Source organism: Pygocentrus nattereri, chromosome 18 (genome assembly GCF_015220715.1).
Source record: "Pygocentrus nattereri isolate fPygNat1 chromosome 18, fPygNat1.pri, whole genome shotgun sequence".
Lineage (NCBI taxonomy): Eukaryota > Metazoa > Chordata > Actinopteri > Characiformes > Serrasalmidae > Pygocentrus > Pygocentrus nattereri.
In genome coordinates, this window is record NC_051228.1 from 8,104,009 (window position 1) to 8,126,706 (window position 22,698).

The 22,698-nt window shown below is 41.9% G+C and overlaps 1 protein-coding gene across 6 annotated transcripts in view; it reads right to left on the bottom strand.

The window, feature by feature from the left end:
* LOC119265935 overlaps window positions 1–22,698 on the bottom strand; it is a 229,693-nt gene that overhangs the window by 138,673 nt on the left and 68,322 nt on the right. For 3 of the 6 annotated variants that reach the window (XR_005131763.1, XR_005131765.1, XR_005131764.1), the window contains exon 3: window positions 14,582–14,795. Coding sequence is in view for 2 of the 6 variants with exons in the window: in XM_037546953.1 (XP_037402850.1) it covers window positions 3,582–3,719; window positions 14,758–14,795 (176 nt within the window). In the remaining 4 variants the exon portion in view is untranslated. Of the gene's footprint in view, window positions 1–3,543; window positions 3,720–12,556; window positions 14,465–14,581; window positions 14,796–22,698 lie in introns of those variants that run through there. The other 3 variants (XR_005131762.1, XM_037546953.1, XM_037546954.1) reach the window with 2 other exon arrangements.

Here is a 22,698-nt window from a genome sequence, read left to right on the forward strand (position 1 = left end):
ACACACACACACTCACACACTCACACACTCACACACACACACACACACACACACACACACACACACATCCTCTAAGCCGCTTATCCTTCTGGGTCATGGGGGGAGCTGGAGCCTATCCCAGCAGTTATTGAGTGGAAGGCAGGATACACCCTGGACAGGCCGCCAGTCCATCGCAGGGCAGACAGACAGACACATTCACACACACAAACTCACACACGGGAAACCTCTGAAGACAAAAGGAGAACATGCAAACTCCACACAGAAAGGGCCCTGGTCGCCCAGCTGGGGAATCAAACCCAGACCCTTCTTGCTGTGAGGCAACAGCGCTGCCTACACCATGCCACCCATGATGATGATAATGGTGAAATAATTAAAAATCAGAAAAAACTAATTAAAAGGCTTGATGGCGAGCCTGGTGTACATGGTTCTTTGAAGAATCTTTTGAAAATGGTTCTGCACAGCACCACAGAGGTCTGATATTATCAGTCAAGCCAAAGAACAACAAAACTGACAAGGTGATCATCCCTGTTTGAAGGCATTGTGAATCATGAAAGAAAAGGTCATAACTCAGAAAGCCTTGAAATCATCACTGATTCATTATTGTTCATTTAATTGTTTTACATTTTTTACATTCATTACCTGGTTTGGGTATATTATATGCATATTAAAAACTTTAAACAATACAGAGTCTGAGTGGTGACTCCCTGTGGATGCAGTAGAAATATGCACTTATTTACCAATAGATGGTGCTAGAAATTTCTTGCAATACTAGGAAGGAAGGAAGGAAGGAAGGAAGGAAGGAAGGAAGATCAATAACTCTGGTTCCTCTGTGTATGAACCATTCAGCTGAATTAGTTTAAACTGCAGTCCCACAGCAAAAATAACTAACTAAACTAAACTAAAAATTAAAAAGCAATTATGTATTCAGACCAGTGGTGGACAGCAACAAAGTAAATGTAATTAGTTTCTGTACTTAAGTAGTTTTTTCGTGTATCTGTACTGAAATATTTCCATTTTGGGCGACTTTTTACTTTCACTCCACTACATTTCAAAGTCAGATATCTTACTTTTTACTCCTCTACATGCAAAATCTGTTGTTCCTTTTGGTTTATGTGTGTATAAAAACATAACATGCCAAAATGAAAGAAAAGTGAAGCAAGAGCACCAATCAGGGCACAGCAGTCACTTTGTTTTGAGCGTGTTTTTACCTGTTGGACACCGACCCAGTATACAGTTCAACGTCAGTTCAGCAGCGTAAAATTCAACATAAGTCTATTCAACATAAACTATGGAACTAACCTAACTTTTGTGTAAATAGACCACAATATAGAAATATGTACAAAATGAAATGGTGTTTGTAGAAATTCAGAAAAAAGCCGCGTCAGTCTCGACTGCATATGTGGACATATTTCTATATTGAGCTCTAGGTTAGTTCATCATTTATGTTGAACAGACTCTCCCAAAGTTTTACGCTGCTGCGCTGACGTTGAACCGTGTGCTGCACTGGGTCGGTCTGACCAACAGGTCAAAACCAGCTCTAAACAAAGTGACCGCTGTGCCCTGATTGATGAGTTTACTTAACACTTCTTTTGTTTTGACGTTACATTTTTATGCACACAACAGCCAAAAGGAACAACAGATTTCTCAAAATGTAGTGGAGTGAAAGTAAAAAGTCGTCCAAAATGTAAAAACTTCAGTAAAGTACAGATACACGAAAAAACTACTTAAGTACAGTAACCAATTACATTTACTTCGTTACTGTCCACCACTGATGAACCAAGGCCTACAGATCAACATAGTAAAGGAGCTCATCTGTGATCCTGAGTTTAAAGCCAGTTTTTATTCAACTTAAACTTGGAACTAAGTTGTAAATAAATCTGAAACTGAAACTTTGCTTGTGTGTAAAAAGTGATTTCAGAGCCACTCGGTTCTCCCTGATGGAAACTGTTTACCTTCAGTGTTTTGTGCTTCTGATCATTTTAATAGACGTCAGCGTCACTAATTAATGACGTTCTATTAAAAGACTGGTTTACCAAGAGAGACGCTGGAGGACTTTCACCTGAAATGAGTTCATGAAGCGAGTCTTATTGTAAAAATGATAACAGGACATCAGAGCCAGAATTACTCTTTTAGTACTTTTACTTTTGATACTTAAGTACATTTGAAGGCAAATACTTTAGTACTTTTATTCAAGTGGAGGTCTAAAGGGAGGAACGTCTACTTTTACTGGAGTAATATTTTATCTCGGGTATCTCTACTTTAACTCAAGTACATGATTTGTGTGTACTTCGTCCACCTCTGATTCAGAACATACATATTTACAATCTCATAATGGTGTATTCTATACATACCCAAGGCATTAACTGAGATAGTAAGCTAAACATATAGACAATCATCATTCATAGGGTAGATAAATGGTAGGGAGGTGTCCGTCCCAAATCTTAACCCCTAAATTTCCAGTTGTGAAAATAATACTGTTTTGCTTTTTTTTAAAAATAATCATTTAAAAAAATAATTAAGTGAATATAAAAATTTAGATTTATCATGGGTTTCATTTTTAAATAAAAAAACTTTATTCAAAAAATGCTGTCCCACATTTTCATGCCACTACCGAAACACAGACTTTTAGACTGTTGGTGGAGCCTTATTTTAGCCACTGCCCTGTATTTTAGAGCAGGAAGTGAGATTGCACTCCTGTCCCTCAAGGCCACTTGTGAGCAGTTAGATCCCGTTGTTTTGAAGTAAATGTGTCCCAAAGTCTGAAAATCAGTGTGAAACATTAAGAACTGTCACTACCGATTATTTAACGTGTTTTAATAAAAATGATGATTGCGTAACTCTTCAGAGCTGTGCTTGCTAGTCATGTTGGCCTAGTGAGTAGAACGTAGTGAGTAGAATTTGAGTTACACTCAAAATTTGCTAAAATTGTCAGTACAGAAACAAACATTGGATAAGGTTTCAGTACTAATGTTAGTCACAAAACGGAAGGTTGAGTAATTTATTTTCAAAAAATGTACTTAATTAACATACAGAGCCACTCAAAGCAAGAGAATTTAGCCTAAACTTCAAAGTATATTTTCACCTTGATTTACATTTGGCAGAATGTCCAAATACATCAAGGACGTCATTTCAAAGTGCAATTCACATCACTTTCAAGATTTTTTTAATGATATACATTATTGATTAATAGTTCTTTTATTACAGTAATAAATGTGTTTTCCATTCTAGATCAGCTGTTATTCTTTTCAAAAAGGTATTCTATCCAAAATTGCGGCATGTATCTTAATAAAACCTTCAAAAATGTATTTTAGATCATTTAGTAACAAATATAGTGTTATAAAAAACATTTTGAGCACATCATTTACTCATCTTCTTCATTTATGCCCTGATTTCTCTTTCCAGTCCTCAGTCCACCACAAAGACTGCCCACACTGCACCCCCAAGACAAAAAGTGAACTTTCTGAACATGCAGAACCTCCCTCAGTGTCCACTAGGTGGAGCCATAGCTTCTATTTTACTCTTATTGTGCGGCTGCTAGTTTACCTTAGAGACAGAGGCTGGCTGGATTCCAGTTGTTTCATTTAGGAAGGGTCATTTTCCATTTCTTTTCCTTTACAGTGGAGCAGAGAGGGCTTAGTCACTGCTCCCTTTCTCCAGTTGTGGCTGGATGTGAATGTGAAGAGCAGAGGGTCTGCAGAAACTGTAGAAACCTTAGCAGCCTGTGAAAAAAACAGCACCATCATAAGTTTTGCTTATAATATAGTCCATTAGCCCTTTGTACCATTTGTCTTTGTTATGTAATGTACTGTTGGCCGTCGGTTTTATTGCTGACCCAAATTGCCATGTAACTTCACACTAATTGGGCCCTTTTTGCAGATGACAGTGTTCCACCTCCACTGCATACTAACACCTTAATTGTGCCGCCACACCTGTCTGGCTTTCATAGATTTGACACGCATTGAAGACATCTGTGAGACGTGCTCCAGAAAAATAACTCCTGGACGTGGTTTTTCTCTTCTCTTCTCTCAGATGTTTGACATGGGAAACCGTCACTTGCAAGAACTTCTCAGGATTTTTTAAGGCTAGATTTGAGAAAGTCTAATCGTTTGAGGTCCAGGGCTGCTGGTTGAAATAGTTTAGCAATTTCCTCAGAAGTTAGGAGTTGTTTTAAGTACATCAGCTTGCAGCCTGAAGCTCGTCTCTCTCACAGAAAGTTAAAAAGTGAGAAATTTTTAGGCTGTTCTTAAAAATAAGACAATGAATCTAAATTTCAACCACGTGAATCATTTCTGGATGTTGATCCATCAGGAAATCATAAAAGGGTTCCACAATGTAAAGAGCAGCTACTGTTCTCAAACACTAAAACAGCAATGTAATTATAGATGTTCATGGAGAAAAAGACTTCACTTACCTATGACATGCATTGAATAACGTATTTTAAAAGTAATACTTAAGCCTTAATCATACCGCTTTTGTCAGTATTCACAAGTTGACAAGACATTTTATGAAGCACATGATATCGTGCTGACGTAAAGGCCCTTTAAGTGAGAAACACTTCACTAAAGCATTCATAAGCCTACATGACAACTACATAACCTTTCATGATGACTGACACAAGCGTATATGGATCATTCTGCCAAGCTGGTTTAAAATCATCACTGAAACCAGATTTAACTGACTTGAGTTTTGAGTAACTGTGTACCTCAAGTTTGTTTATTCTGTATAAACATATGACTGAACATTCAATTCTGTCACTACTGAAACAAGCATAGCACTACCAAAACCTTACTAAATGTTTCAGTAGTGACAATTTTAGCTGATTTTGAGAAGAACTCAAAAACACTAGTCAGTACATGACTAGCAAATGCAGCTATAAACAGTTGTACACATAAAATCATCATTTTTCACTGAAACACAGAAAACTTTTGCAGAAAATGTTTCACTAGTGACAATTTGTAAAGTTTCACACTGATTTTCAGACTTTGGGACACAATTTACTTCAAAGCGATAAGATCTAACTTCTCACTGTGGCCATGAGGGACAGGGATGCAGTCTCACATCCTGCTCTAAAATACAGTGGCGTGGCTAGAATTGGGCTCCACCTATGGACTAAAACTGTTTGTGCTTCGTAGTGACATGAAAACATAGGACAGCATTTTTGAATGCAAGGTTTTAAAGTATCATAAATCTCCACAATCCCCTCCCAACAAAACGTACCCAACAAATGATGACTTGGTATATATTTAGCTTATTACTCTCTCATTTAATGTCTTGGGTTTAAATAGATACATAATCCTTGTAAATATTAAAGTCTGAACATTTGATTGTTCTTTTCTTAAATAATGTTAGCACATTTTGAACTAATTTGGTAGAATATTCTATATAGAACTATTGCCTTTGCTAAGGAAACTTTAAAGAACCTTTTTTTAAGAGTGTATAGCATCCAAATACATAGCAATGTCAAACACTACAGCATGGCACTTTAGTGAGGGCTTCTCATTATACAACTTTAAGAGTACATGTTGTTCTAGAGGCCGATTAGCTCTTCTGAACGTGCAAATATATGTGCAAATCTGCTGGACAATTTGGCGGCGCAGGTCGGCGAGTCCTCACGCCTTGTCCGTGACTGTTTGCACTTAAAGCGTAGGCGGCTCTTTCAATTAAGACACGTTCCTTCGTCTCCAGCTGCCTTCCGCCCTGCTGTCCCAGGCGTGTATAAATGTTGGCCTTGTCTTTGGGAGCAGAGACGTTCGGCCTAATGCGCCACTGTCAGCTCCTGCGAACTGAGAGGCTCTGTCTAAAGAGCCCGAAGAGCCCTCCCTATGTTATGAAAGGCGTTTCTGTGCATCTGGAGCTAGGGGGCCAAGCATCAGTGAGCATCTGAAGGACAGAGACTTTGGGCAGCTGAGCTGTTCTCCAGCTCCGACGTGTTGCTTACACGGGGCCAGGGGCGCAGCCAGCTGTGGCCGCCATCATTGTTATGGGAGTCTCAATCATTGCGGAAAGGGGGGAGAGAGAGAGAGAGAAAAGGGAGGGGTGCAAGTGGGTGAATAAATCAATACATCATCTACGGCCTTGCCGTCTGAGGTGCGCGTAGTGGAGGTGAATTGAAATCAATAGCTGTTTAATCAAGCCTCTCTCGCTCCTCTTTTCAGGCTTTTGTGTACAAATGCACAATGAGAGCTCGTCCCAGGCGAGCAGGTAAGACTCAAAGGCGCTTTCCTTTATTCTAATCTAGAGGCTCTTGAACGCTCGTCCCATCTAACGGCGGAGTCGTTTAAACCAGTTTACATAAGATGACAAGCCCACGCTCCATAATGCCCATGTGTCACAGCATCTGCATTTGCAAGTGGTAGCCCACATACATCTGCGAAACAATATGTTGGAATGATATTGTTATCATAGTAAGTTACATCACAAGCTTTTCTAAGCAAATTGTACGTCCACTGCACTAAGCAAATGCTGCACTGTTTGTTCCACCTTCCACGTCACCTACCATCTTGAAAATGTCTGTCATGATAATACAGTGCTGTGTATCGCTATCATTTTCCAGGTGGTTGCTAATGTGTTACTAGGCAGTTGCTATGGTATCCCAGGTGGTTGCTAAGGTGTTGCTAGGCCGTTTTAGGGTATCCCAAGTGGTTGTTAAGGTGTTGCTAGGCCATCACTATCATATCCCAGCTGGTTGCTAATGTGTTGCTAGGCAGTAGCTACGGTATCCCAGGTGGTTGCACAGGCTTTGCTAGGCCATCGCTATCATATCCCAGGCGGTTGCTAATGTGTTGCTAGGCCATGGCTCTGGTATGCCAGGTGGTTGCTAAGGTGTTGCTAGGCCATAGCAATGGTGTTTCTAGGCCACTGCTCTGCTATCCCTATAGGTTGCTAAGTTGTTATTAATACATTGCTATGTTATCCCAGGTGGTTGTTAATATATGTGTATGTATGTGTGTTTGTGAGTCTGTAATAAGTGTCTATGAGGGTCAGTGTGACATTGGTGTGACATCATTTGCAGCAGTTAGATTTGAATTTTCTCAACATTCCATGAAAAGCATGTTTGTAGTAGGTCCCAAAAGCACAAACACAGAATTCCTATATAGCAGTGGTCACCAGCCCTGGTCCTGGAGATCTACCTTCCTGCAGAGTCCAGTTCCAACCACAATCTGCCACACCAGCTCCACCTAGTTAACTTGTTCAGAAGCCCCTGATTGGCTGATCAGATGCATTAGCGTTAGGTGGGTATGTTAGATGACAGGTCTCCAGGAGAAGGGTTGGTGACCACTGCTGTATAGGCTCTACAATCCTTAATGTTTTGAGGTTCTAGCTTGACAACTGTGTCCTGTGAAAACAGTACAGTCAAACTGACTTGATAAAGGCAAAAGGGTGGACATAACAAATGCTGACAGATTTGATGTTTAGTTGCTGAGGTTTCTGAGTAGTTTTCTATTAAATATATGCTGTCTGCTTTATATTTTCTGTATTTTTGCCACCCTTAGGTCAAACGTAGGGATGTAGTGATTCAACTTTTTCTTTCCTGATACTGATTCCGATGTCTGAGCTGTTACCAAGGATCGATCTCAGCGCTCTGTTAAAGCACTTACGTTTTGTAGTAGCAAAGGACATGAACATAAATATACAGTAGAGGCTAATGCACCATGGAGGAGTTGGCCATATTCCAGAATTCCTTTTAGGTCTATGCAAATTTATATTATCCTATAAGGCTTATAGCAGTACTTTGGTACAATTTTATCACAGCCAGACAATCTGTGCAATAAGGTTTGTATAAGTGACGATACTGATCCAGTAAATCAGATCAGTGCATCAGTAGTAAAAGACTGCATTGCATGCAGGAAATGTGAATAAGCAGATAGAACATGAGGAAAATCGCGCAAGCTGAGCCAACTGTGTGGAAGCAAATCCTCCTCCCTCTTCTTTTGCTTGCAGCTGTTTACTTTGGACTCTGTCTGTTCATGGGTTGGGCCTGTAACTCAGAGGAGCAGGGCTTGTTTGGCTTGTGCGGATGATAGTTTGCTTTATTGTTATTTCTCTTTTTTTCTTTTCCACGGGAGATCCCTCGAGGCTGTACTTCAGAAGAAAAGTCAGCAGATTCTGATAACATGTACAAGCAGAGCGTTTGTTTTAGTCCCCCCCCCCCCCCCACACACTTCAAATCAAAGTCGCCTTTTGTGGGAATCTGATTCCCAGGCCTGCGCGTCCAGGAGGGTCCTTCGGGTTCAAAACAACAACGTGTGCCTGTGCCCCGATGGCTTCCAAGAGCTATAAAAACAGTCCAGGAGCCCTCTTACGGAGAACGGCAGTCAGATAGCGGGTCAATATGGGCCAAGAGCCTGAACAAACAGATCACTGGAGAGAAAAAGGGGGCTTAGACGAACCCAAAGACACCGGACGGTGTGGTTGAGTGTAGCTGCAATGAAATACGATGGTGCGCTTCAACCAAGGCCTTTGTGAAACTGCAATAAAAATAGAAAGAGAGATCAAATCTGATCGGAGAGAAGACGACTGCTGACTCACAGCGCTAATTCCTCTTTAAGAATTGTCCAGGTTAACCCTTAGAAGCTGCAGTCGTCACTATGTAATTCCATATTGGAGAGTGGAGAAATTCTACAGTCCTGAATTCAAATGTGCAGAATTTTCCACTTTGTGTTTGTACGTTAAGAGGAAATATTTTATTCTGCTGATTCTGATGAAAAGTTATTGTTGCGTGCAGTTCTGTTTTGTACAAAGAAAAAAATACCCTACACCACATTTCACCAAGTTTTGTAGTTTCTTAACAAAGAAAAATTCAGAAGATACAGAATGTAAACCAAATGTAATTCATTGTGTAAGTCACTATATATGTAAATACATATGTACTACCTCTAATTACATGCACATTTGATTACATGTACATTACATAATTACATACATAAGCTAAAGGGTTGCTAGACTAATACATTCATATGTATCATTTTACCATTTTTTGATGTTTTCAGAGCTGTGCTGACAGGCAAATCTTACCTTTGTAAATCAGATCTGATCAGATTCACGCAGCAGAAAGAAGTGGCCCAAATCTGATCTTTTTCTTTACATGTGACACAGATGTTATCTATGTGGCAGTGTGAACACAACGAACACACAACGAATCTCACATTTTCAGTTCCAGTTTAGGACATTTTCATATGCAATGCTGAACTCTGATTGGTATCTGATATGCAGCAAAGTGACTCAGCCAGACACAAATTTTACAACAACCCAACACATTAATCAAAATGTTCTGCTGCCAAGAAGAAACTGCAGTGTCAAAAAAAGTTAAGTTTGAAGAAACCAAGAACGGGAAACAAAGATGTGACTGTGGCCGAATAACACGCCCCTTTTACAGCAAGCTTGAAAGAATTCTGGGTTCTTGAAAGTGATGCTGGCGAAGATGACACTGAACATTAGCATTAAGGCTAGCAGCTGTTCCTGTTGACTCCACTTTGACTGTTCTTTTGCGCATGTGGATCAGTTTAGACGTATGAACTGTTCAGACAGTTGGATATTCTTTACATTGAAAAGACGCTGAGCGGCCTAACAAAAAATCTGATTTGGTGAGAAAACTGGATTTGGGCCACTATTATCTGTGTGTGAACATAATCTTTTAGCGGCCTTCGATCGGATACATCATGCAATTTGTGGCCACCTGACCTTAATGAGAATGCTCAGATTGGTTTTCACTGCACATGGGCCATCGCTCGGTGTTAACGCACCTTAAGTTAGTATGTATCTGACCCCTTCATCTCGCTGTATAATGAGCTGAGGGCTCATTATTCTCCTGGCAAAGGGTTTGTCTGCTGGTTAGTTTGTCGTTCATGATGCACGTGTGCACAGGATGTGCGCACGCAGGTCAGTTCAAGACACGACTATTTTTCACCTTAAAGACAGATTTGGGTCACTTCCCTATCATGAACGTGAACCATGAAGAAAGAAAGATGGAATCTGAGCAAAACCTTGGTTGTAATGTGAACACAGCCATGATTTCTGTTGTCGTTACGGCTTCATTAGGGCAGATCATATTGTGTAATTTATGCATTTTCCTTTTATCACAACAACAGCTATATGTTGTTTGGTTTGTACTCAATTGATTTTAGATGGCGATGCTGAATACGTTTTGGAGAACACGGAAAAGAGAACAACCTCAAAATCATTTGCTTCCAAAAGTTATAATGCAAAATTGGACTAAGACTAGAATATTAATTAATAACCTTTAGGCAATATATTATTTAATGTTAATACAATCTAGTATTATGTATTAATATATGTCTCATGAATGATAATGAATGTACAATGAACTACAAATTAATTTCAGTTTCCCCTTTTATTATATTATTTTTATATACTGAAAAAATAGTAATCTGGTCTCGGTTCCGACACTCCTGGTCATGCTCTTCACTCAGATTCACCATTAAGTCTTAACCAAAGCACTAAATGGTTCTTTGAATGTTAAAAGACCAAAGGACTAGAGGAATTCAGGGTGGGTTTTAGAGGGGGTGCACCTGTTAGCAGTGGTTTTTGCTACAATCCAGCACTAAAAATGTACCAAGTTGTCCCCAGATGTGTAAACTTGATACAAAATCACGCCAGTGGTTCTCAAAATGGTCCTCAGATACATTTTTTATATTTTTCTCTATGCTGGGAGGATGAACAATCTAGGCCCTGAGGACCACTTCACTGTCCTAATGTACCAGTACCAGTTTTGACCTCTCAAACATTTCTTGTTCTCATAAGACAAGAAATCTTGAGTGCTTGGGTTTGGTCCTCTCACAGGACAAGAACCTTTTCGTTAACCTTATGGAATCACTGGAGCAAAAGCAAGAGACAACATCCGCCCACATGTGCACCACTACGTCACAGCCTTCACATCTTTCTTGGCCACAAAACCCAACTCACTTAATGGGTGTTTTCTCTTCAAAGAGTTCCTCTACAAATGGTAATGATGGACTTCAGATAAGCTAATAGGAGCAGAAAGTCAGAGCCACTTTCTGTCCTGGAGCTTTGGCTTGAGTAATGTATTTCGGCGGAGCGGGACTGGACAGGCCAATGTGTTCGGAGTTAATAGGAGTGGGCTGGAGAGGGAGCGCAGGACTGGCTAAGCCCTCTGCTTTGTTCCCAGATTGCGGGGTTAACGATTTTCCGTCCTGGGTGGCGGGGGAGGGAGCGGTGCAAGCCGAATTAGGATTCAGCTCCATCCTCGGAGCCGCGGCGCTGTCTGCTGCCTTCCCAGCAGCCCCGGCGCGAGGTGACAGATAGATGGATGATATCTGCAGCCTGGCCGCTCCGCTCGGGGAGGAGGACGGAGCGCACACACACAGCAGTCAGTCACGTATACATCCTGATGTGGGTGTGTGTGCACACACATGGCATACATAAATACACATAAATACACACACACACACACACACACATACATACATACAAATACATATCACTGCAGGAACAAAACCCAGTACCTCCAAAATAGCAACTTTACAGGAGAAGGATAAAACTTCCTTATTTTATAATGGAAGTGAACGGAAAGTAATTTTGGTTCACATCATTTTGGACCATTTCTATATATTTTATTTCGATACACTCTTTTTTTTCACATAATGCAAAGGTCAGCTGGTATTTTCAAATAAAAATCTATGGACATATAGGGCTTGTTCTGGCAGTGATGATATGCAATTTCTCAAACATAGTATAAAATGCATTTTGTATGGCAAACAATAATATATATAATGATAGCAAGACTTTTACGCCAAAAATAAACCGCATATAAGAATATCTGCTTTCTGTGAAAGAGAAACTATTATAATAAAGCATAATTCATGTCATGATTACTGTCATATCTAATATAAACCCGTGCCATTAGTCTGTGCTTTTACATATTTAATAATTCCCCTCATACCAGCGCAGTACATGAAGACATCACACAAAAAAGACGACAGACAAAAGATTTATGTTCAAAATATTTCGATTTATTGATCATTTTGCAGTTTTAAAACAAGTTCTGCTGCAAAAGGGCAAATACATGCAGAGAAACGGGGACGTTTTTAAGACGTCTTCCAAAATTTCTCCGTAATTCAATCACTATAAACAAAGTCAAAGAGTAGTTTGATGCAAAATGATTCAATGCAGAGAAACACCACTACAGTGGTGGTGATAGTAACCAGGGGTCACAATGTCTGAGAAATGATTGCCCTGCATATACATAAATTAAGGCCAAAGCCCAAAGCCTTCTCAAATCTATGGCCAAACAATGTCCTCTCTATTTAATGTAATAATCTATGAGGTAGCTTTTGAAGCAGGATGCCAAAAACGTCCTCTCTTAGGGGGGCAAAAGTGCAATGTTTAAGGTGGGCCAAGGCCTAAAAACACAGTATACAGTATACAAATAAAGAAGGTAGGCAGGTTTTGGTCAAGCTTTTAGAAATGTATTTTATAACATTAAAACTACATTTTGTTACTAAAATAGCTTAAAATACAAATACTTGTCCATTTTCATTGTTTTGCCGTTTTTGACAGAATTTGAAAAAGCCTGTTGTTCTGTACATTTCATGATGAATGGACATGACCCAAAATGAGTTGGAAAAAAGTCTGGATCCACTGACTTACACTGAAAGTAAAGTAGGTTTCTTCCTTTTTTCTGTAAAGTTATTTTGGAGATACAGGCGCAAAATACAGTATTGAAACATTTGTTCTCTCATTAGGTGACCGGGTGGGGTTGGGGAAACTTTCAGGTAGGCCAAATTAAATGTCAAACTTCATGCAGCCCTGGTTTAGAGGCATTATACTCTTCAGCTGTCTGGTAAATATCCCCATCACGGTAAACTATTCAGAGCATTTCACATCAAACCTGAATAACTTCATCTAAACTATTTCATTAGCCAAAAGTTTGCAAAAACCCTCTTTAATTTCCTTTAAGTTAGCTGGGGATTTGTAAGCTTGTGTAGGTGAAAGTGTGTACGTGCATACTGGCATGTCTAATCGTTGTCTGAAAGAGAGCGAGCTGAGGTTTTCAACTCTGTGCCCTCTGTCTTTTTCTTGGCATGAATACATGGATGTACGTACATGTGCCTGACTGTGTTGCCCTCTGTATATGCAGCACTTACCAACTGGTGTCTGCTGCAGTCCACACACACACTTCAACAGCTCCTGCTGTGCAGCACACACACATACACACACAGCGCTGCAGGTAAAGCACTGAAGGAGAGAAGAGCAGAGCTACATGACTTATGCACGGCTGCAGCGCAACTGTGGAAAATTCTTTAAGCCTGGCCGAATGACCTCTGGGTAAAGTTATACAGTTTAAGCAGTCAACTTTAGGAGATTGCACCGTTTGGCACCAATGCAGTACCAGAGATTTGGATAACACCTTCAGTACCGTGGAGTCCACTGTTTATTTCTTTCTTTGGCAGTTAAAACAGCTACAAGTTGTTCACTTTTCAGCAAGAGATTAGATGTAAGATAATCAGCTTGCATAAGGACAGTGAAAGTTAAAAAAAGGTAAAAAAAAAAAAAAAAAAACGGTTTCCAAAAATAGAGTTTAAAAAATGATTAAAAAGGCACAGAGAAAAAACTGGGACTCCTAACAACCACCTAAAGGACCTGACAGCCACCAAAACTGTATCAGAAAAAGCACTTAAAAAAAAAAAAAAAATCCACCAAAAAATCACCAGAAAATCCAGCTGCTTCAGAGCTAAAGACATCCACAAGTGCTTATGTCCATTGTTCCACTGTGAGAAGACAAAAGAAATAAAAAAAAAAAAAATTTGCAAGTAAAGAAGTTGCTGGTGGTCTCAAAACAATTAACCACCCCAGAGTCCAGACCTCAACATCACTGGATGTGTGTCAATCTATCTATCTATCTATCTATCTATCTATCTATCTATCTATCTATCTATCTATCTATCTAAGAGTGGACACAGTAAATACTGACAAAACCTGATATTCTACTTAGTCATTGAGGTTCCTGTGAGATTTTCTGTTAAATATATCATGGCTGTCCAAAGAAAACCATGTCTCTCCATTTTTGTTGATTTTCTGTTTTCTACATGATTTCAAAACACCAGCTCTCCTTTATGTTGTGTAAAAAATTCATGATGAATGCACCTATAAAAACGCTCTAAAACCTTTTCTGTAAAGTTACTGTTTTGGAGATACTTGTTTGGCTTTGAACAGCAATGATCTGCTTTCTGCTGTTTTCTTGGTGCTGAAAAATGAGTAACTTGTATGTACTGAGTGCTCTCACTGCAAATTAAATAAATGAAGGGCGATTTCCAACTTTGATTGACCAGGCAAGTGAAGTGTCTTCTACTGACAGAAACAGTAAACTTAATGCCTACATATGATTTTGGTTTTTAAATGTCCACGAGTTGTTTCCAGCAACATCAAGGCCTCAAGGTCTTCTTCAGTACTGTTGTAAAAGTATTTGAAATGGCTCCTCCTGAAGCTGCTTGAGAGAACAGCAAGAGTGCATTAAGTTGCATCAAGTCAAAAATGGGCTACTTTCAAAAAGAATGTATAACAGAATGTGATTTGGATTTATCACGAGACACTTGGACACACCTCATTTCACAGATTTTATTTGTTCAGTGTTTTTCTACAGTGTGGTAAAAAAATACAGAAAAGCTCTCTACATGTGGGAGAGCCCAAACTGTTGACAGGTTGCAGAGAATAGAAAGTAAATGGTCAGCCTGATAGTTTACAGAGATTTACAGTGAAAGACAGAACAAAAGGTTTTACCTGCAGACTGCACAAGCCAGCTCCTTGACTTTCTACTCCTAAAAGAAAGAAAAAAGATGAATAGTGCCGTCAGTCAATGAGGTGCATTTGAACAGATCTTAAGGGATTATTATCCTAAATTGTGTAATGGTATGTATTAAGGGCTAAATTCTTTTCACTTTAGGCAAATATTCTTTTTTTCCCATGTGGTTTTGAGAGTTCACTTGAGGATGCAGTAAAGCAGATGTACAAGTTTCTGCTGCCAATGCTCGCTGTGAGCTTTAGTACAAAGGAAGACCACTAGCTGGGTGAGTGTGTGAGTGTGTGTGTGTCACACTCTCTTTCCCTTCACAGAACAACTTCACTAAAAGTTCCCACAGCCGGCTCCCTTCAGCTGCCAATCACGCATACAAACACAAGTCACACACGATTTATACAAGACCAAACACAGCTTCGCTGAGGGGAGGGGTCGGCACACTGAGTGTCTTTGTGTGCATCTAGATCAGTAAAGTTAGGGCTAGTTAGGCCGGCAGGCCATGGTGAAGGGGCACACCTGCAGAGCAGTACTGCCCGCTGGCCAGCAGGTTAAAAGACGCTGCCCGAAGGCCAACAAAGCCGGGCCAGCTGCAGGTCAGGCCGGAGCGGTGGCCACTGCTGGAAAAGCCCGAGCCGTTAAGACAGAGCCTAATTATCCTCCATCGCGAAAAAGCCAGTCGCGGTTCAATAACTCTGGCAAGCCGGCAGCCAGATACTGCGTTTCCCTGGCAACGCCTCCAAAGCAGCTCTGCAGAGAGATCACAGGGAGCCGGGCGGGGAAAACCGGGGAAAGAGAGAGAGAGAGAGAGAGAGAGAGAGAGAGAGAGAGAGAGAGAGAGAGAGAGAGAGAGAGAGAGAGAGAGAGAGAGGGATGAAAGATAGATAGGAAAAGAGAGAGGGTAGGAGAGAGAAAAGAGAAAAGACAGAGAGACAGATGGAGCAAGTGAGAGAGAGATAAGAAGTCAGAAAGAAGAGACAGGTGAGAGAGAGAGAGAGAGAGAGAGAGAGAGAGAGAGAGAGAGAGAGAGAGAGAGAGAGAGAGAGAGATGGAAAGGAGAGAGTGGGGTGAGGGACAGAGAAATAGGATAAGAAGAGAGAAAGAGGGTAGGAGAAAGAACTGAGAGGAAGACAAAAGAGACAGAAATAGAGAGACAGAACAGGAGAGCTAGTAGAGAAAAAAGACAGAAAGAAAGGAGTCGGAGAGAGAAGTGAGAAAGAAATACAGAGAAATAGAGAGAGAGGAGAGTCAGGGACAAGACAGAGAACAAGAAAAGGGAAAGACTAAAGAGAGAAAAGGGGAGAGAGAGTTAGGGAGAGAAAATAGAGAGACAAAGCGACAGAAAGAAAAAAAGAAAGGTTGCAGAGGACAACGAGAGAAAATAAAGACAGAAAAACAAAAGACAGCTAGGAGAAAGAGATATGAAAGAAAAAGGGAAGAGACAGAGTAAAGGAGAGCGTGTGATGGAGCGGGAGAGAGCGAGATGGGGGAGTTTAGTGAATGCCAGAGAGGTGAAAGAGGGTAAAAGAGAGAGGAGGGAATAAATAGAGTGAGAGAAGGGAAGAAATAAAGCAGGGAGAGAGGGTGTATGAGAGTGATCGGGAGGAAAAGAGAGAAAGGTAGGAAAGGGGGTGGGGGGCGAGAGAGAGAGAGAGAAAGAAGAGAACTGAGACAGCGCGAGGTGGGAGATGTTTCTAGGTGACAAATCTCTGGTCCAGTGAATCTCAAACCTAAATCAGCATCTGGGTTTGGGGGCCAGAAGCTCCACATGGCTTTTCCTCCACCAGGCCGTCCCACCAGGGACCACAATCACAGCTCTGGTCGCGGTCGGTGCCTCAGCGCCGGCACAACTGTAGGTTTTCAGTGCAGGACTAACACACATTTGGACAGCCAGACAGCCGCAGCTGACCGTAGACTTCAGAACCGTTCTCTATGAGTACGGACTGGCAATGCAGACTAGCGCTGTACAAAATGCATGAAGGTGCCAGATCCATTTTGAAATGTTAGAATCAGTTATAATCTATGATAATATTCCTTTAAGTTTGTGCTCATTTTTAGCCAAAAATGAAATTATCTGTGAGAATCAAATCATGATGACATCTGAGATTTCATGACACGCTGAATCATTTCATAAAACAATCATGATGAGATTTAGGGTCAATGGAATCATTTTGGAAAGAACTGCAATTGAATCAAATCATGAGTTTTTATGATGCACTGTAATTTTTCGAAATTAAACTATCCGTTTTCAGGATAAACAATCATTTTGGAAAGAATCATAATCAAATTAAATCATTTTGAGATTTATTGTCCTGATACACTGAATCTTTTTGCAAAGAACTGAAATCAAACTGAATCACGTGGAGATTTTTTTTGAATACACTGAAACACCTGGTAAAGAGTCAAATGAATCATGTTGAGATTAAGTTTTCCAGAATCGCTGAATCACTTTGCATCTCTAACATCATATTCAGATTTGGTCGTATTGTAAAGAATCACAATTGGATTGAATCACAACGACATTTCACTGCATTTCAATTGAATCGAATTGCTGTTACTGAATCAAACGGTCAAACTTCTGCTCAGATGGCTTTGTCTGATTCTGGAGTGAGATGGAGTTGGACTGTGATTAAAATGGTGAGTTGGTGATTGTGTTCAGGTGACTGTCTGGCCTCCTGCTGCAGTGTCTGGAAACTCAGACGTCAGGCTCTCCACCCGCCCCCTCCCGCGCACACACGAACACGGTGAGCCTGCTATCAGAAATACCTGCTGGTTCCTCTGATTTAGTCTGATAAGACGTCCGCCAAGTCTCAAGTTGATGCAAGACAACAATTCCTGACAATCAATAGGAAAAACAAGGCTGTAATCCTGCAAATCCGCACGGCTCCCAACACCGGCTCTTGTCACCGGTCCGTTCTGGAAGTCCTGAGCTGCTCTTAATCTACTTGCGGCACATTTAGCACACACAAATGTTAAGTATGCTCAAACAACGGACACTATCTCTCCCTCCCTCTCTCTCCCCCCACCCCCCGTCCCCACCCCCGGGTGTCTTTCTTTAATTTACCGTCTAATGCCATCGGCCTTTATCGCTTGACATTTAACAATGGAGTTTTCTCACACCGCCTTCTAAAACAAAGACAGGTGAGACAATGGACCAGACCCGGCACCTGCGCGGTGCATTTTCATAAACAAACGAACAAAAAGGCCAGTTTTATGGCACAAATACTTTTAAATAAAAGGGAATAAAATGCTTCACTGGCATTACAATGTGGTATTAATGTATAATTTATGACACTGACAAACATACAAGTCACTCCTTTATTGTTTTATTATGTTCCAGAGTCATTTAATATAACTTGAACTGAAAAAAGAGAAAATGGGTGCAAAATACGCAAAACCCTAAATGTCTTATTTGACATTTTTCAGGAGTTCTAGAGAGCAGAGGGACAAGGTGGCCTGGCTTACAATTAAAGACCTTTAATATAGGATGGACAAAAATGACCCTGAAATAAGTTACTGATGTGCTCTATAGATCTATATAACTATATAAAACCGAAAATTAGCAACAATGACAAGATAACTAATACAGATGCTTCCCCTTAAAGAAACTAATGAGAAAGAGCGTGACACCAAGTTTTCTCTTTTTTTCTTTCATTGCCCAATGCTTTTTGTAATAAATGAAAGAAAAACAGTAAAGCAGTAAAAACTGTTATAAACATAAAGTACACAAATAGCAAAAGGGTCAGATGCTCCTTTAAGACAAAGCACAATGCATTCACATTGACTAGATGGCAGTAAAGATAATCACACATTCGCTTCCGAATCTCACTTGCTTTTTCTCCTACATTAGTTCAACCTCTGCAAAAAGGTCTTTCTGGTGTTGCGATCTTCATGTCTGTCTCTTCACAACCCCTTTCTTTAAGGCATCAGCCTGTAAAACATACTCTGACATGCACAAATGACAGATATTCCAAATGTGCTGTCAACCAAATCCGTAAATATGAAAGCCAAGTGGTGGCAGGGCTTGCCCGGTTTTGAAGCTCGCTGGACCCTTTAAAGCACATCAATCCATTTATTAAACATATTCTTTTCTGGCTTGATTCATTTGCGATTGCGGACGCAACGCGTCGGTCGGCTGCTTCCGGGGAGGTGGAGGGGGGCGCCAATATTTATAGGACTGTTAAGATGAGCGGCAGCAATGAAAAACATGTTGTGTGTGTGGTGGTTGGGGGGGGGAGTGTGGCGCTGCCAGGCTTCGCCGAGTGTCAGACGGATCCTAATAAAAGTGTCTGGCCCTGCGGTGGGCACCAGGCTGGCGCTCGCTGTGACGCGGCTGACTGCTTGGTATGCGTGGAGCATGGCAGCGCTTCAGCTGTTGCAGGGGGCTTTGTGGCAAAGACTCAGACTGATTAGTTGGCATCAGCCATTGTTCGGTGTGAGACCAAACAGGGGGAGAAAATATAATTAGAGCCAGAGAGAGAGAGAGAGAGCTAGAGCCAGAGAGAGAGAGAGAGAGAGAGAGAGAGAGAGAGAGAGAAAGAAAGAGAAGAGAGAGGGAGAGAGGGAGAGAGAGAGGGAGAGAGAGAGAGAGAGAGAGAGAGAGAGAGAGAGAGAAAGAAAGAGAAGAGAGAGGGAGAGAGAGAGGGAGAGAGAGAGAGAGAGAGAGAGAGAGGGGGAGAGAGGGATAGAGAGAGAGGGAAAATCAATTGTTTTGAAAACGGCACTTCTAATGTGGGGTAATTTAGCAAAATTAGATTTTAAAAAGTTAAACACTCCAGGGAGGAGGGGTAACAAAATCAGTCATAACACTTAATGAGTTCAAATCTCAGAGAAAAGAGAAGAGCAAACCCTACAGTGCTGCAGAAAAACCCAGCAGAGCCGGTGCAGACAGCATATCCTTTGTTAAATGTCATTTCGGAAGAAAGCCACCTTCTGACATATTCGCCTTCCAGTCAGTGCAGACGCCTGCATTAAAAAAGATTAGTCTGCCAATCGGTTCCAAAGTCTTCCTGCTCTGCTATTAGCAGAAAGCAAGGCCATGAGTGGAAGGTGTCTGATATAATTACGCAGTATACATTGTATCATGAGTCAAACTCTTGATGAAGATTAGCTCAATATTCAAAACCAACTGAAACTGATGACAATGTGAAATATAAGTGAACAGGGGACAACCATGCATGTGTCACCATTTACATGGGCATTTCTGCTGGCTGTACTGGGCACCTTGTTGAGTTTTTTCCTCTTACATAGATTAACTCCATGAATTCATACCCTCCTATTCCAAAACAGATGATGAAGATGTTCAGTAATAAATAAGAATGATCCAAATATATGATGTGTTTTCTTTGTTTTTCAGACCTCATGTTCTACAAATTGTGATGTTTAATATATCTGTTCAAAAAAGAATCTATTCTATGATATAAACTAGAACATAATGTCAAACCGATTAAGCGACACGATCAGAAACTAAGCTAGGTGAATTCTTGACTGATTTTCGATAGTAATGATTTGACGATTTTGCTCGCCGGCCTTCTCAGTAAAGCATTTGAACAGCTGCACAGTGTGGACAAAAATCTTTATTGGAAAGTTTCATGTAGTTGCAAGCGCTACAATAAGTCAAACTTGTATGCATCACAGTCGAACGAACTGCAAAGTCGAACTAAACGTATAGCGAGATATGAAGACGAGCTACATAAAGAATTGTGCACTGCGTAAAGAAAGGCGTCGTCTAGACAGCCCTGGATTCGTCAAACTGCTGTAACAGCAGCCTTCCAGCGACATCCTTCAGCACCCTTCCTCAGACGTTCGCTGGTTCGTTTTTTCATCCGGTTCTTCAGCTCCAGTACGTCAATCCATGCTTATCTGTTTTTCGTGTCCCATCACCTTCTACGGGGACGTGACCGAAAGTTCAGTCGCTCTTGCCCTCCGCCCAGGTCCCAAGAGCCTAACCCGTGATTTTGCATTCAGAGAGCTCACAAGTTAGGGTCTCAGGGAACAGGAGAAGTACAATATCCGAGGGTTTTAGCAGCAGGGGGATGGAGCAGTGCTCCTGTCCCAGCCTCTCTCTCTCTTCTTCTCTCTGTGTCACTCACTCACTCACATATTCACAAATACATGCACACAGTTCCCTATCCCCTCCTGTGCCTAGTCTTGTCCACACCGACTCCCCTGTTTGTTCAGCGATTGTCCGGTTCTGCTCGGCTCGATGGGCCAAAGCGCTATCTTTTCCATTCAATAACATCGGCCCTCCGCAGATGGATCAGGAAAAAAAATAAAAACATCTGTCCCGTTTTTCCCCCTCACCTTTTCCACCACAGATAACTTATCCCTGTATTCCTGGCGGCTCCGCGATGGATTCCGAGCACCTCACGCATGCGCTTGCACTGACCCAACCTGACTGCACGAAACCTGCCACTCGCTACCAGAGACGTGAGACGATCAATAAGTCTGCAAACGAGGAAAACGGAATGGGTGGAAAAGAAGACAGAGCAACCTTGTCTGGGCTTTTTAGACTTTAATTTCTCCGTCGAATGGGCAGCGTCGCCCGTGCTCTGCGCTAACTAGCCTTTGTTGGCTGAGGAAAACCCCCAGTCAGACGGTCAGTCTCCCTCTCCCTCTCCCCCTCTCCCTCTCTCTCACTGTCTCTCGATCTTCTTTGTCCTCACGAACCATAGCCACAGCATCAGTCTGCTTCTCTCTCACCTTTCCCATCTATCCCCACTGAGCCGAGCTGAGCTGACTGCCAGAGATGCCGGCCGCTGTCTGCTGCAGCCGGGGAGGGTGGGGGGGTGGGGGGGGTGGGTAAGGAGGGGAGAGAGAAGACCTGAGATGGTTCTCGCGTTCCGTAAACGACAAACGATTCAACAGCAGCAAAAAAGACACAAGGCGGTGGATACGGCAGGTAAAAAACAAGCCCCGAATCTTGGGGCATCACAAAGAAGGCAGCTAGCTTCTTCTTCCCTCTTGGAGCATGTTTCCAGTGCTGCTAGTGGTGCTCCCCCCCACCCCCCTCAGACTGCACCCCCCCCACCCCCCACCCCAACATCCGCCCCAGCCAGTACCCCTTTAACCCCCCCCCCCCCCCCCAACAAAACTAAAGTGGCGCGCTCCACTCGGCACATGAGCTCCAGGACTAAGTTGTCATTCAGGCTTACTGGAGCCGTGCAAAAGGAAGGAAAAGAGGTGGCAAAGTCAGGGCTGCAAAAGCCCATCGCTCTTTTATTTACGTCTATTTTTGTCTATTCTCGTACACTTTCATTCGTCACTGATCGATCAATTGAAATGACTGACACCAGGCTGGCCCCGCCATCAATTTCAATAGTGCACACACCAGCCAAAACATTTTCATGTCATTTTTGCCACGCTTGCACTCCCCCCCCCGCCCCCAAACACCAGACTCCTCCTCCACAAACAATCAGGCTGCTTCCTCCTCCTCCTTGGGGAATAGGGAGAGAGAGAGAGAGCAAACGCTCCCGGAAATGAGAACGGCTCACCACAAGCCTTAAACGACCCCCGCCCCCCCATAACATTACACACCCCGTCAGCACTGATATACTACCTGTATCATTTCTCTTTCAAAAAAGTGCAAAACAAGAGACTAAGAAAGTAAGAGGTAGAGTGAGAGAGATAGAAGGTGAGTGAGCTATCCCAAACTGCTCCAGACACAGGCAGGTCATTGAAGTGGGCCGTCTGCCACCCCCGCCCTTCACATGCACACTCCGACACCCATCATCAGCACCATCACTCACCCACCCTCCCACCCTCCTTCCCTCAGCATCAGGACCATATCTACAAATCCTACTGCTTCTCCATCACGGCCATTCTATCCCTATGTCTATGTGTCTTTCTCTCACTCACTCTCTCACTCTCTCTCTCATACGTACTCTAGCTTTCCACCACAGCAGCATGCCGGAAAAGACCACGACCAC